This window comes from Dermacentor albipictus, chromosome 2 (assembly GCF_038994185.2).
Source record: "Dermacentor albipictus isolate Rhodes 1998 colony chromosome 2, USDA_Dalb.pri_finalv2, whole genome shotgun sequence".
NCBI classification, from domain to species: domain Eukaryota; kingdom Metazoa; phylum Arthropoda; class Arachnida; order Ixodida; family Ixodidae; genus Dermacentor; species Dermacentor albipictus.
Genome location: NC_091822.1, coordinates 36,090,282 through 36,104,698, shown reverse-complemented (window position 1 = coordinate 36,104,698; position 14,417 = coordinate 36,090,282). Strand labels below are relative to the sequence as shown.

At 47.7% G+C, this 14,417-nt stretch overlaps 1 protein-coding gene across 1 annotated transcript in view; it reads left to right on the top strand.

Moving 5' to 3' along the window:
* LOC135920427 (uncharacterized) overlaps positions 1 to 13,941 on the top strand; it is a 53,120-nt gene extending 39,179 nt beyond the window's left edge. The window contains exons 6-8 of the mRNA XM_065454697.2: positions 1,579 to 1,803; positions 4,644 to 5,031; positions 13,497 to 13,941. Coding sequence (XP_065310769.2) covers positions 1,579 to 1,803; positions 4,644 to 5,031; positions 13,497 to 13,529 — 646 coding nt within the window. The 3' untranslated portion in view covers positions 13,530 to 13,941. The remainder of the gene's footprint in view (positions 1 to 1,578; positions 1,804 to 4,643; positions 5,032 to 13,496) is intronic.
* The last annotated feature ends 476 nt before the right edge of the window (positions 13,942 to 14,417 follow it).

The following is a 14,417-nucleotide window of genomic DNA, read 5'->3' as shown; positions in this document are numbered from 1 at the left end:
GCCTAGGCCAAGATGCCTGAGCATGGGATTGTCTCGGTGTGCGTCAGCAGCCGGGCGCTGCATTGAGTTCTCGTATTCTCGTATCGCAGCTCCCGTTCGAGCTAGAGGTTTGACACTGGTGGTCTCTTGTAATGAAAGGCTAAGACCACAGGTATTCTACTTCGCATTATTCTCTGTCGAAAAGAAGTTATTGTAGCTGATGTTCGGGTCACCAGAGGCGGCGACGCAAGATACGCACACAAGGGACAAATGTTCCTCCCCTTTTGATTGCCACAAAAGGTGCGACATGTGAAGTGCCTGTGAAGGAGGAACTCACCGGCCTGAAGGAGGAAAACAGCTAGTTCCTTCTTTCTCGCTCCCTTTTTTAACAGTGTACTACTGACCAACTTGTGGTGGGCAAAGACGCAGGGACGATCGAACCGAGCGAGCGTGCGAGAAAATTTACCCTTACTTGCTTTCCTAAACAAACGCCATGCAACCTACACGGCGTATATATCATTGCGCTACCATAGAGAGAAAGCATTTAAAATATTCCTGCTGCACAACCCCAAGGCGTTTTATTGGGTGATATTGTTTTATTTGCTAGTACAATGATAACAGTTGTCGAAATGAGCTGATTGTCAATATTCGGAATGACTGGACATCCAGAGCTGAGTGAGAAATACCTCCCACTTCGACATCTTCGTCCACGGTCACACTGCCAAGTGGTCACACATGGCTGGAAGGAGAAGCTTCAATAGGATATAGCTGTTTACAACAACCGCCGTTGCGGGCGCGTTTCGGTTTGGTCGAAATGCAAAAACACCCTTCTCCCGTTCATTGTGGGCACGGTAAAGATCCCCTGGTGGTCACGATTAATCCGCAGTCCCCCACTATGGCATGCCTCATAATCAAATATTGGTTTTGCCGCGTAAGACCTCAGAATTCAATTCAAACTGTGCACTTTAATGCTAGCGCCTCTGAATCGCTGGACATGGAAGACCAGAATGCTTTTCACGATGCCAAGGTTCTACGAATTTGAACTGGAGTAGATGCCCGTTTGAGTCGAAATACCTGAACGTATTACATGACTAGCCTTTCCGGCGCTACACTGCCTCGTAGTTTTTCCGATGGCTAGAAGTGGGTGGAGTGGGACGTTATGGGTGTTAACCAGAGGAACAGGATGTGGGATGCCAAACTGCATTGCCACTGGGTGCCTATCTGTAAAATGGCAAAAGGTGAGTTTTTGTAAAACCTCAAAATAAGTAGACAATGTCATGTACCAAATTGAACTCTCGCCAGTCATGTGCGCCTCGCGATGCCAAATGGGACATATCTATAGGAAAACCTGCAGCAAACCCAATCATTTAAAACATCGTTTACGCTCGCACATTTTACAACAAATTTCAAACAGGTGTCCCTGCTACCTGGGAGTTGTTCACTTTCGGGAAATCCGTATTTCCGAGCTTTGTGTGCGAGTGCTCGCTATAAACCGCAGGTAGCCCCTAATAGCCAGTTTTTAGTGAACGAACTAGAGCAGCCGAGCAGGAGGTTGATAATGTTGGTATTTGTTGACAGCAGCCGTGGCGTCTCTCGCAGGCTGCCCTCAGGTGGTCTGCTGTCTTCGGCGCGGAGGGTGCTCTCCGGTCCGGATGGCGTGGCGCGGACACCGTCGCCTTCGCTGCAGGTGCTGACCAAGCAGCTGGACGCCTTCCCCAGCGAGCGGTGGCTGCCCGCCGTTCTGCCTGCCAGCGCGCCTCTGTATCCGGCAAGAATCCAGGGCAGCGAGCTGATGGCATGGCGCGTCGGCCGCACAGTACTAAGGTTAGACTTATCGCCGAGAACGATGTATCGTGCGACAGATTTGGACAGAAGATACGCGAAGGCATCAATAGAAATACTTTCACGCACAAAACGTTCTTGCGCTTCAGCTATTTTACACCTTATGGGATCAACGTTTAATTTGCTTATTATTTTTCTGCCTAAATAAGAAAATTGGCCCTAAACGCATAACACCGAAGAAAAAGATGGAAGAAAACACATATGTGCGTCGCGTGCATCTGCACTTTTCAGGTCTCGTCAAACTATATGCGTATAAAGCCATCGACATCAGAATCACTACCATCATCGGCATATACTTATTGTAAGAAAACTTGAATCATTGATTTTACCTTAAGTTTCTATGATATTGAAACTAAAAAAAATTAATCTGATTCAATAGCTCTATATGTCTTAACAGGAGGCATAGCCTAGGAACGGTATCCCTATGAAATTGTTAACGACAGATATGTGTTTAGCAACCCTTAGTATGACGTCAAAATGGGATTCAGCAAGTACATGATGAGGATGCATTAATGAGAAGCTGTCTTTTTGAAAGACACCACAGTTTCATCAGGGGAGACGTTCGTCCGTCCATGACGATCATAGAGTCGGCCACCGGCAACGTCCCCGCTGGAAGCCTAGAACGCGCGCGTCATTCCCATAACATCAGAGGACCTAGAACAGATTTTATGCATTGATTTATGGAAAAGGAAAGGGAATGAAAAAGTCCCTCCTCGCACTGTGACGAGTGAACAGAATGAAACCAGACAAAGAATTGCGGCTAAACGTATGTATAGTTCTTCGAAAGGGCCAGCAGTGATCCCACCTTTTTGTTAGGCATCATTACTGACTGTGAACATCGGTGGTTATGACCCGCAAACGAAAATTCAAAATGACAAATGAAGAGACGAGAGGCCATCTGCTCAAGAAATTGAGCTGGCAACCATGAAAAACAGTGACAATTATGACCGCAACATTTTTTTTTTTACCTTAGAGGCTTGGTGCACCACGATTCTCTTCCTGAATGACAAACAATATACGTACAATACTTCTACACCGACTTGCTAGAACGTTTGAGCCAATTAATCCAGCAGCACCGACCAAGTTTCTTTCCGACTGGACATTGGTTTCTGTTGCATCCCAAAGTGAGATACCACACTGTTGTTTTGATATACTTCTTGGAATATCTGACAAACCATCATTTTCCGGCTCTGCCACAACCCCCTATTCACGCGACCTTTTTGCCGTCTGATTTCCTGCTGTGCCCACGTGCAAAGTCGTAGGTGAAAGGAAAGGGTCATGAGCAGCATTCCACACTGCTTTGAGTAATATGTTGAATAACATCACAGATAAAGCTTTCGCTTGTTGATTTCCTGACCTCCAGAAATAGAGACAGCTTGCGTAAGTAGGTGAGGGCACTGCGTTGACATACGAAGAGCCATTAGTTTCTTTTAATCAAATAAATACATTTTTCTGAGATTCCCTGTAATTTGTCATGCAGAGCTTGTACTCTGCATGGCTAAAGAGTTCCCACAGATGTTTTGACACCTTTCTTGGTCGTCTAAAAGAATACCAGTCACCTTTTCTGCGCAATACGTAACTGCCCAAGCCATCTTATTGCCTTTATTCTCAATTACAACATCGCGGCTACACCCGTTTCCTCTCTAATCCATATCGCCACAGGCGTCCCTCGCGTCACACCTATCGTCGTTCGTCCCACCACTTGTTGCACGGTCCTTAGCTTTTTTTCCAAGCTCTCTTGCTGCGATTCAAGTTCCGCCGCCTTGTGTAAAGGATATCCGTAAACAGTGCGGATGGGGGCAAGTTAGCGAGCGTCTCTCTTCTAGTCAGGCTGCGCATGGCGCGGTAGAGCGTGGCCCCGAGCGCCTTATCTTGCAGATAATCTGCGGATGTGGCTTATATCTTCATGCGCTGTGTGTAATCGCATGCCTAATTCGCGTTTGAATGGGGGGAGGGGAGGGGGCCGCTCGATGGTTTATTCGCTAGCCGCTGCTGCCGCTCTTCATAATGCCACCGTTGTGACTGCGAGTGCTCGCTGTCGTGGAGTGTGATTTCTTGATGTCCTGCTGTTTAGAGTATGCTGCTCATGTTTGCCCCGTCTGCGTACGACACCATTCTTGTTAATCTAAGGAGTAAGGGAATGTAAATGAATAATACCACGATCCTTGTTTCATGTAGTAGATTCTTGCCGCTATAGTTCCTTGCCTTTCGGCCGAAACTGCGGCATTTTGAAGGCATATGGAAGTTGTAGGAAATGTGTATATATTTCATGAGGTATTCTGTTTCACTTCCTATACTTCAGAAGTAGGCGCTATTTACTTCACACTGGTGTGTCTCCTGAAGATAATGCGTATTCGTGCGCTCACAAAACCATAGTGTTAGATTTCTGTAATATTCTGCGCACTTCTAAATCACTGAACTGCTCACATGCATGTGATATATAGCCTAATACACTTTCTGAAACCTACTCTTCATTTAATAGATCACGATAAAGTTTTATGAAAATAAAACAAAGATCTCCTACTGAAAATTAACGACACAGATACAACGACACTGATAATGAACGACACAGAGTTAAGGTGTAGTACGAGATTATGGTTGTCATTCAGAGTTAAGCAAAATACAAAAGAATGGCTGTGTCACTGCCAGAATCAGTTTATCCTTTAAATAATCAGTTAGAATTACAAGAAATTTATAGGTAAAAAAACCTGATATATAAAAAGAATTACGGGTACTTTCACGGCGTTATCCTTCATAGCCAATGCTGTAACTCAGCGAACGTTATAATATGCAACAAAAATATAATTTACCGATGCTTCCAGGGGCGAAACACTTCCTTGCTTCGCTGACAAGCATGGCTGCCTGGTGGCAGAACCCGCAACAGGCCGCTGCCGGCTGGCAGCCGCCTTCGAATACCTCGCGCAAAGCCGAGGAACTCGCTACCGCTGGCACCCACTCTCCGAGTCTCAAGTCACGCGAGCAAAATTGTTTTATGGGATCTTCAGTGAAGTGGCCCCGGCGGTCATCGTCGGGCACGGGGCCTCTGATCGAAGGCTTCTGGCGGCCAGGGCTAGTCACTATGGCTTGCTCGTGCTGGGCTATCTGGCCGTTGACAGACTGGGTTCCGTTGTCGGAGGCGGCCAAGTGATAGGCTGTGACCCGAGGGGAGCGCACGACGCGCCTCTGGTCGCTGCTCGCCACGATGTCAGGGTGCGTACGCAGCGCATTGCTAGCTCAAGCAGCCGCTTCAGTCATGTCGATTGCTCAGTGCCACCCCTTGTGAAACTGTAGTATTTCTTTCCTCAAATTCAATGTGTCTGCCGTGATGATCAGCCGATTCGGCGTTGCTATAAAATTGGGCCTGCAATTTTGTCAAAGAAAAAAAAACCTGTATATTCTGCTTTACACTTGCGTCACTCTGCCTACGTCGAAATCTTCGCCCCACTGGAGTAATCCCCGGAATAGGCCTTTAGGTGCGATAGGGGATAAAAACAAAACGAACTTGCAGACAATGACCCAATGAACTGATGGTATGGTCCGCCTTATACGAGCTGACATATATTCAGTGGCTTTGAAGCCAATACACGATAACAGACATTGACAGAATCATCAGGCCGCTCATTTTGGTGCGCCCTTTCTTTATTTGTCAGATTTTAACATGAAGCGACCAGCAATTTTCCATAATACGCCACGCGCTCTGTTTCTTATGACGAGAAGGTGCACAAATGAGCCGTGAACTCGGATACTTGGTATCATAGCTGTACAATGGAAGCGAAATATTTAATCACCCCTTGCAAGTCTCTGGGTTCGCATTCGGTGCCTTCTGCTGCTCGTATGCTAGCTGAAAACTGGACGCTTGATTTTGCAGGCATTTCGAGCTATTATTTGCTTGTCGTTGAGCACGTGATTTGGCCGACGTTCAGAAGGAAATAGACAAGTGAACGCTTATTTACATTATGAACCAGAATCGTTCCAATATCCCGGCCACGGTGGCCCTATTTCGATGGGAAATACGAAAACACCCGTGTACTTAGATTTAGGTGCAAGTTAAAGAACCCCAGGTGGTCCCAGGTGGTCCCCAGGCACGTAAAACCCCATAATTAAAAAAAGATTGTTCTGAAGCAAACTAACAGTACAAAGCCATCGACAGCCGGCAGCAAATCCTACGCTGCGGCCCGCGGCAAGAACAACGTCTCTCTTCCCAATGGTTCTCGCCCCTTCAGTCTGCCTGGGTCACGTTCATTTTCATCCAATCGTCGAGACAGTCCAGGTGCTGTCATTTTCATCCTACCGTGTGGCCCGTGCAAGTCACGTCATGTTCGGCCAATGGGGACACTCCATGAGCTCTATTCTCGGATGGCTGCCTCCGTCCGGCGTTGCCTCCACGCCAGGTATACGCGCTCAGCAGGAGGGGACTGATAGTCCTTGAACGACCTTCCAGTGCTTCAAAGCAGGTTTTCTCGGGACTAGGGTCAACTATCTCGAACCATGCCGGCCGACACTTACACTGTCGGGAAGCGTCACACAGGGGGAAGACAAAAGTGTCAGGCTCGGCACACGAGGGTGTAATAGCCAACTTGTCCGACGGGTCCGGTAGCGTGGTCGACGCCCACCTGCGCGCTACGATTGGAATGGGCTCGCGAGTGGATGTGTTCGGAGGACTTGACCGATGCTAGTTGATGGCCCGTGTCTAAGAACTTCACGCTCCTGCAGTTGCGAATGGCCGGTAATTCAGTTCGGTCAGCATGTCGAACGCTGATGAAGCCTGCAGTGCACTAGCGACGAGCTTCGTGTTACGAATTCCTGGATCCCGTGCTCTGAAGAACGTGCGTCAAACAAACGAAACAACATAGCGCTGTCCAAAGTGCAAGCGCAGGCTCATTGCCCTTGATTCGTCAGGATCTTTATGTATCAAACTCAACCCTGTGTTTTCTTGTTCCTAATTTCCATAATGCAGGTACAACCAACTTTCTAAAGAGCTCTCCATATCTGCTCGAAGGCCGACAAAGCCAAGGTGATATTACCGTTGCTAAAGCACCATGAGAAAACTAAACAATAATAGAAATCTGCCATTATAAATATACAGAAGCAATATTTTAAAGTTCTGAGGATGGCTTCCAGCCCACAATAAAGCTACATACCTCGTTGTTCAAAGGACGGAAGGTAATAGCTCGGTTTACTAAAACAACCAGCTCAAGCCATCCGCGTTCCCATTTACCTTTCCCTTTCTGTAACCGGACGGTAAAGTTATATTCCTGGAGAATTGGACCCCTTCTCAGCAAGCGCCCGTGCTTTGGGGCCATGTGTTTGAGCCGGGTCAGAAAACAGTGGTCGGTCTCAAAAATATACTTTGCCCCGTACAGACAAGAAGATAATTACGGGGCTGCCCTAACCAAGCAGGCAGGTTTTTTTTTTCAGAGGCGCTGTACGTTTCCTCTCTGCGTGCTAATTTTCGGCTGACATACATTATCGAATGCTCCTCCGCGTCTTCGCCCACCTGCCTGACGACGATTCTCAACCCTCGGTCACTAGCGTCGCACTGCACCATGAGTTCCTGAGGATATTCGTGGGTCCGAAGCACTGGCCCTGAGCTCAGAAAAGCCTTTTCAAATTGTGAAATGCGCTTTCATCTGTCTCATTCCATCGAAACTTTTCGGGCTCTTCCTTTCAGAGGATGTCTATCAGAAGGCTTGCTAGCCGCGAAAAATTTGAAATATTGCACTCCTAATATCCCACGAGTCTAATAAAGGCCTTGACATTCATCTCAGTTCGCGGTTGAGGGAAGTTAGTTATAGGGTCTTCACTTCGACGATAATCATCGGGGAAGTACAATGGCTGTATGCGGGCTCAGTGATTTTCAATTCGAGCACTTGTTTTATCTCTACGTCCATTTCTCAATGACGAGGTGAGACACGATGCGATTTGAATTGGACGTGTTCCTCTGATGTGAGCGCAAAGTCACGTGTAATAAGCGTCATTCTCCCCATCCGGCCACTGAAGCGTTGGCGAAATTCCTCAAAGAGTTTCCGGAGGTCGTTTACGGAATTGGCATCGAGAACCAGTCGGTTTACAGACAGATTCAGGTTGTCCTCTGTGGAGCTTTCTGCACGTGTCACTGTCCCTGAAAATGGAATTTCTACGCTACTTCTTCCGAGGCGTATACAGCCACGTTAAGAACATCTTCCCTTCCAAAATAAGGTTTGAATAAATTGCAGTGGTAAATGATTCGGTTGTTCCTTTTTCTGGGAACTACTAGGAGGTCGTTATTCTTCGATATCTTCTGTAGCTTGTCGGGGTCATCCCACTGTACCTTAAGCTTATTTTTTCGCGAAGGCTTTAGGATCATTATCTTGTCGCATACCCTAAATGTTCGCCTACGGGCATTTATGTCATAGTACGCCTTCCCGTTTTTCTGTGCCTCCCTTAGGTATTCTTCCACCAATGCTTCCGAGACATTTAGACGGTCTAGTAATTTTAAAGCATAACTCACCACCGTCTGGTTTTCCCCAGCTCCTTCCCGCATTTCTCTTAACATTCTGAGGGGGAACGCATCGTCCGACCATACACCAGCCCGGAGGGAGTGAACGCCATTGCCTTGTGCGGGACCGTTGTCAACGGGAACAGTGTTGCGGGTAAAGAGTCCTCCTAGTCTGCTTTGTGTTCATGACCCAAGGCAAGCAACGATTTCTTAATCACCGCGTGCGGATTCTCGGCGGTGTTTGACTGTGGATTATACACGGAGCTGTGTATCACCGTACCCCTCACCTTTCCAGGAACTTCGTGGTTAAAGTAATTGCAAATACCGTCCCCTTGTAAGCCTCTGCAGGGAAATAGGTACGCGCAGAAAGCGGACCTTAGAGCATCGACTATCTCGGTGGAGCCCAGTTGCTTCAGAGAAATAGCCTCAGGAAACTTTGTCGTCAGACAAAGCATGGTCAAAAGGTACTTGCACGCTGATCGACTCGGTGGCAAAGGCCCAACTGTGTCGATTACAAGCCGACGGAATGGCTCCGTGATTGAGGGAAGCAACATTACAAGGGCCTTGCGTTTATCTCCCGGCTTCCCAACTCGCTGACACGCGTCACAGAACATAATTTTCCACATCCTTAAAGCACGCTGGCCATTATTATTCTAAGAAAATCCTCTACCTCGTGTTGTTGATTTCTAGATGACCCGAACATCCATTTCCGTGACAAAAAGTCAGGAGATCAGCCCGATACTTCTCCGGAACGATTAACTTATTTAGGATCCGGCCCCCACGATCTCGGCAGTGTCTATGCAGCACCCCTCCCTTTTTGTGGATGGTAACATTGCGCCTAAGTATGCCCTCTTTCGTGTTGTAGTGTAAACGTGTCAGATTCTCCTCCCTCTGTTGCTCCACGCTGCGCGACTCCCTGTCCACCTGGAGAAGCCTGTCAAAGCCTCCAGAGGCTAGTGAAAGTACAGAGCTGCTCTCCCTTTCTGTTACTTCAACTGACGACCTTCCTTCGCTACTCAAGTTTCCTACAGGGATCATTTTAGTTGGCACCTCTGCTGTCACAGTTTCCTTTTTCCTCATTTGTCCGAGGTTCTACTAGGGAATGCGCTTCCTCGCGTTCCGCCACCACTGTGATCGGGTCCTCGGTCAGCTGAGTGGTGATTTGGCGTGCTCGCAAGCGGGTTAATGCCTTCACCCTTCCTTCTTCAAAATCCTGACCGCGCTCCCGTAACAAACGCTCCGAATGGTTTGAAAAGATGCGGATAGTCTATTGGTAGCGCCTTCGAAACACCTGCCTCTGTCTCTAGTTCTCCGAAAGGACCGGAAATAGTCACTAGTGCTATTGGCAGACACACTATGTGTTCCTCGAGCACTGACTTGATCCAAGTTACTTCTCCTGTATAGTGCTCGGCATTTACAAAAGAAGGGTGAACTAGATCGATGGTTGACCCACTGCACCTTGCAGGTTTTTCCACTGATCCGTACGTCCATCAGGTATGGACGCAGAAGCTCCAAGCTTTCGTCGCTTCCGCCCACGTAGGAAAGCACTACCGCGTCTTTTTTTCGCAATCTGCGGCAAAGTGACCTAGGTCCTGGCACTGATATCATCAAATTGGTCACCTCCTCACCAACTCTCTCGTATCATCGTTTTTGTCCCATACTCCGGAGGGTGGCGAGCTCCCTTATCCTTTATCTCTTCCTGGGTATTTTTCATCTAGTTGACCCTCTCGGTAGCTCCTACCTGTGTGTGCGTTTTGTGGTGGATACATCTTCTAGGATTATTCTTTGACATTGAACCCTCGTCCTCGGTAGTGAGCTTTGGTCGCATCACGAACTGACCAGCTAGCTGAGCCGCCTTATCTATCGTGTCTATGACATCTGTATCATGCAACCAAAACCTCACTGATTATGGAATGCTGCGATAGAATTGTTCGAAACAGATACCACTCTACAATTTTTTCTCTACTTTCGTAGACTTCAACACCCTTAAACGGCCCCTCACCAGTCCCCATAGCAAATTTTGGTTATACGCTGGGAGTTCTTACGTGTCCTCTAGGGAGCGTTCTGCTGCAGAAGTTTTTCAAATCGGCTCAATAATAGCCAAGATAGAAATATTTCAGTGCCGCGAACCCATGATTTCAGCAGGCGGGCTCCACTGCAAAGCGAGGGCCTCTCCACCCGCAAGCGAAATTCCTTCCCTGCGTTCTCCCATGCCGAATATCAACGATCAGGGTGTGAGATAGGCTAGTCGGTATTCCATTGCTGAATTGGCTAGTGCAAAAGTGGACAAGGGCCACGCGATCCTCGAGGATCGCGGGACACACTTCGCAAGCGCCGCCTTCACTTTCTTTTTCTCCTTGCTTTTTCCTTTCTGCAATGCTCACATCCGCCGGCGGCGTTGCGCACGAGCTGTTATCGTTTCGTGCAGAGCACGATTTTTCTCCCTGTGCTCAAGAACACATGTCTGGCGGTGTAATTCAGTGCTCCAAGAATACGGAAGCAGAACAAGCGGATCACAGAGCATGATCACGCACTGAAACACGGTAGAAAGTGACAGTTTCGGTGCCTGCGCATGTGACCGCACGACCGTGGGAACAACTAGACGACGCGCAAGTACATCTCGCTTGCTTTGGTGCGAAGTAAAGCAAAAAAAAAAACACGCAGACATTCCGTTTGTGTGTTTTATTATTTCTCTAAACTTCAATTCGTCAATTTAAGCAAGATATCACGCAAATACCAGGTGGCGAATTGAATAATTATCGAAGTCAGCTGTCACCACGAGTGACGTCACACTGCGGACTCGAGCACGTAGACACAGGGACACGAGTAAATCATTTTCCGGCTTGGAGCGGGGCGGCCGCGAGAAGAAGGAAAAAGGGCGCTCGGTTTGCAATTTCAGATGTTTCCGCGGTGTGTAGCGATGTAGTACTTTGCAGACACGATCATCATCACGCAATGTATGCTCTGCGTTTGGCAGCTCAAAATGGCCAGACCTGGTGAGGGGCTCTATAAGCCACACCACAAAGTTTTTTTTATGAACCGCACGCTAACTCTGAGAAGCCCTGGTCGCACTTTTCGCTCGCTTCTCTGAATTGCTGCCTAAATGCTTCCGGGGAAATTCGGTACCTCCTTAAGAGCCTGCCTTTACTTTCCTGTAGTCTTCCGCGTAACTTGCCGTTAATCTCCTCACAAGGTAGCACCTCACAAGGTAACAAAGTCACCAACCGCTGTGACCGCTGCCAGGAGGAAAATTATACCTCTCGCAAGTTCTCTCGAAATGAACCAAGAATCAGGCAGGAATCCCGCCTTGTATGGTTTCATCCTCTGGTCCAACCGACATGACTCGACCTCGCTTGATCTCCTAAGGTGAGCTCAGGAGATCAAGCTAAAATATATCAAGGTTCCCGCCGCTGAACGCTATTTCTGCATTTCTACCTGTATCGCAGCTATCTCTTCATCCTGCTTTTCCCGTTCTCGCTAACGCCCACTCTCGCGCTCTTGACTTTCCCGTTCGCACTTATGCGTTCGCTCCACCACCACCCAAACAGTCTCAATGCCTGCATCGTCATTGCCACTGTCTTTAATTGCCTTTTGGATGACTGGCTTTTTCATCTTTTCGTCCGCCTCAACTCCCATTTCGTCGCACAACAGCAAGTCTGACTTCGTAAACCTTCTAAGATCCATTGCAGCTGCTCCGACTGGTGGCTAGAACTGCTTTAAATAGTTTGTGCAAACCCGAAATATACTACAAATTCCGGATACCCAGACGAACCAAAATAAACACAACAATTGAAATCCTGCAAATCAAAAAAAGAACACGCGCTCACCCACAGATGCAGCACCAGGCCATCTGGTGCATCTGTCGGCTGTTCCCAGTTGCACAGGGCTCGCTGGGTCGAAAGCTCATTATTCTGTACTGTCCCCTGTATTTGCGGACTCTAATCGAAGGTTCATCCCTATCGCTGCCACCAGTTATGTGATCTTGCCGCCGAGTGCGGGAGCTCAGTGAGTGAAAATAAGGTTTATATACATTATGTACATCAGTAGATCCAAAGCAAAATAAAAGTAAAAGGTCATCGACGACCGGCACAAATCGTACGCTGCGGTCCGCGGCAGGAAGAACGTCCCTCGCTTTCCGATGGTTGTCGGGCTTATAACCCCTTCAGTCCCTCGGAGTCACGTCGTTTTCAGCCAATCGTCGAGCCCATGCAGGTGTCGTCATTTTCATCCAATCGGCGAGCCCGAACAGGTGCCGTCATTTTCATCCTATCGTTGGGCCCATGCTAGTGGCATCATCCCGCCAATGAGGACACTCCATGGGCTCTATTTTACGCTGGCTGCTTCCGCCCGGCATTGCCACCTTGCCAGGTAGGCGCTCAGCAGGAGGAGACTGGTCATCATTGAACGACCTTCGAGTGCTGCAAAGCAGCTTTTCTCGGGACTAGGGTCGAAGCGTGCTTCGAAGCGTGCCGCCCTCCAGTTGCACTTTCGGGAAGTGTCATGCCGGGCGGAGACAAAAGCTCCGGTTGCGGCACGCGAGGGCGTGATAGGCAACTTGTCTGACGTGTCCGGTGGCATTGTCGACCCGCACCTGCGAACCGCAATTGAAATTCAATGGCTCTGGGAACTTGACCGAAGCTGGTTAGTTGGCCGTATCTAACCCTGTACAATTTAGATCACCTGATGAGTACACGAATCAAGCTAAAAGAAGCCAGCGGCCAAGGAAGGCACCGACAAGCTACAGTGCTTACCTCAGCGTTGGGAATAGCATCAAGAAAGAAAGTTATTTTTGGTACTTGGCAAACAGTTGTCACACATCATATGTAACGAAGACTTTAAAAAGAACAATTAAAGATTACAGAAACACTATCTTACGAACGGAACAGTATCTTAGTGACTCGTCTGAAACTAGCTGACGACTAATTCAGAGTGGACGAAGATCGCCGTATTAGTGTCGGCTATGGCTTCAAACCGATCACTTAAACTCGCTATAAAGCAGACGCATTTTCTGTATGACATTCGCACACATTTATTAAATGCAGGACGTAGCTCCGATGCGGGATATTTTCTTGGTACAATCGGTCCTTGCTGCAGCAATATGTGTAAAAGGAACTAACTAGTTGCAGTAAATTTCTGCTAGGGACTTGGTTGTGCGCGGTAAAAGCTAATTCGCTTTATTGTGTTTTTCCCTCTGCAGGTGCTGATAAAGACAGCCGCGGAGTCGTCGTAGGCAGCAGCATGCAGATGCTGCGTTTACATTGATCACACCAAGACACAGATGTTTATATTGCTGTGTCGTGGTTTTAACTGTTTCATACTTTTCTTGATTTACGTGTTATTTTGTGCAAAACCGTTGCCTTCGTTGTTGAAACCTTGCCGAACATTGCGACGTATGACAAGCGCGAGGACACTGGCCGCTGAATAAATCAAACCAAGCGAGTTTATCATTAGGAATTTGAACACTAGTGTTGTAGTACTCGGTGACAGCATTATTCTGCGTTCCGAGACACGAGTTGCACTACCCAGGCAATGCTTTGTTGACTGCCAGGTTGAGCGATAGTGCTTTCAAAATTCCAGCGCATCAGTTCTATCTTCGAAATAATGCGCTTGGTAGCACGTTCGAGAGTCGTCTATGTCATTTTTCGTCAAGACATGTCGCTTGTTAAATTTTTGCACGTGACATATGCTTGAAACATTGTATTCTAAGGGTTAGATGTGTTGCCAACAAAGCTTTTTTATTTCTTCCAGTCTTATATCGATAAATTGCAATGTGCCATTTACGATGAGAAGCATTCTGATGATTAAGTCATCACCATAAAGTTCTACCTTTACAAACAGATAATTCCACGTGCCTATAAGCATCTCAAACGAGAAGGAAGGGGGTTAACCGAGGGGCCCGATTTTTTATTATTCATATTATAAGAAGACAACATGCACTGACACCGAGGACAAGATAGGGAAAGTTACTTCTGCCTAATAAATGAAATAGAGAAATGAAAAATAATGGAAATGAAAGTGAATGAAAAACAACTTGCCGCAGGTGGGGAACGATCCCACTACCTTCGCACATCAGGTGCGATGCTCTACCAATTGAGCGACCGCGGCGCCGTTTCGCCGT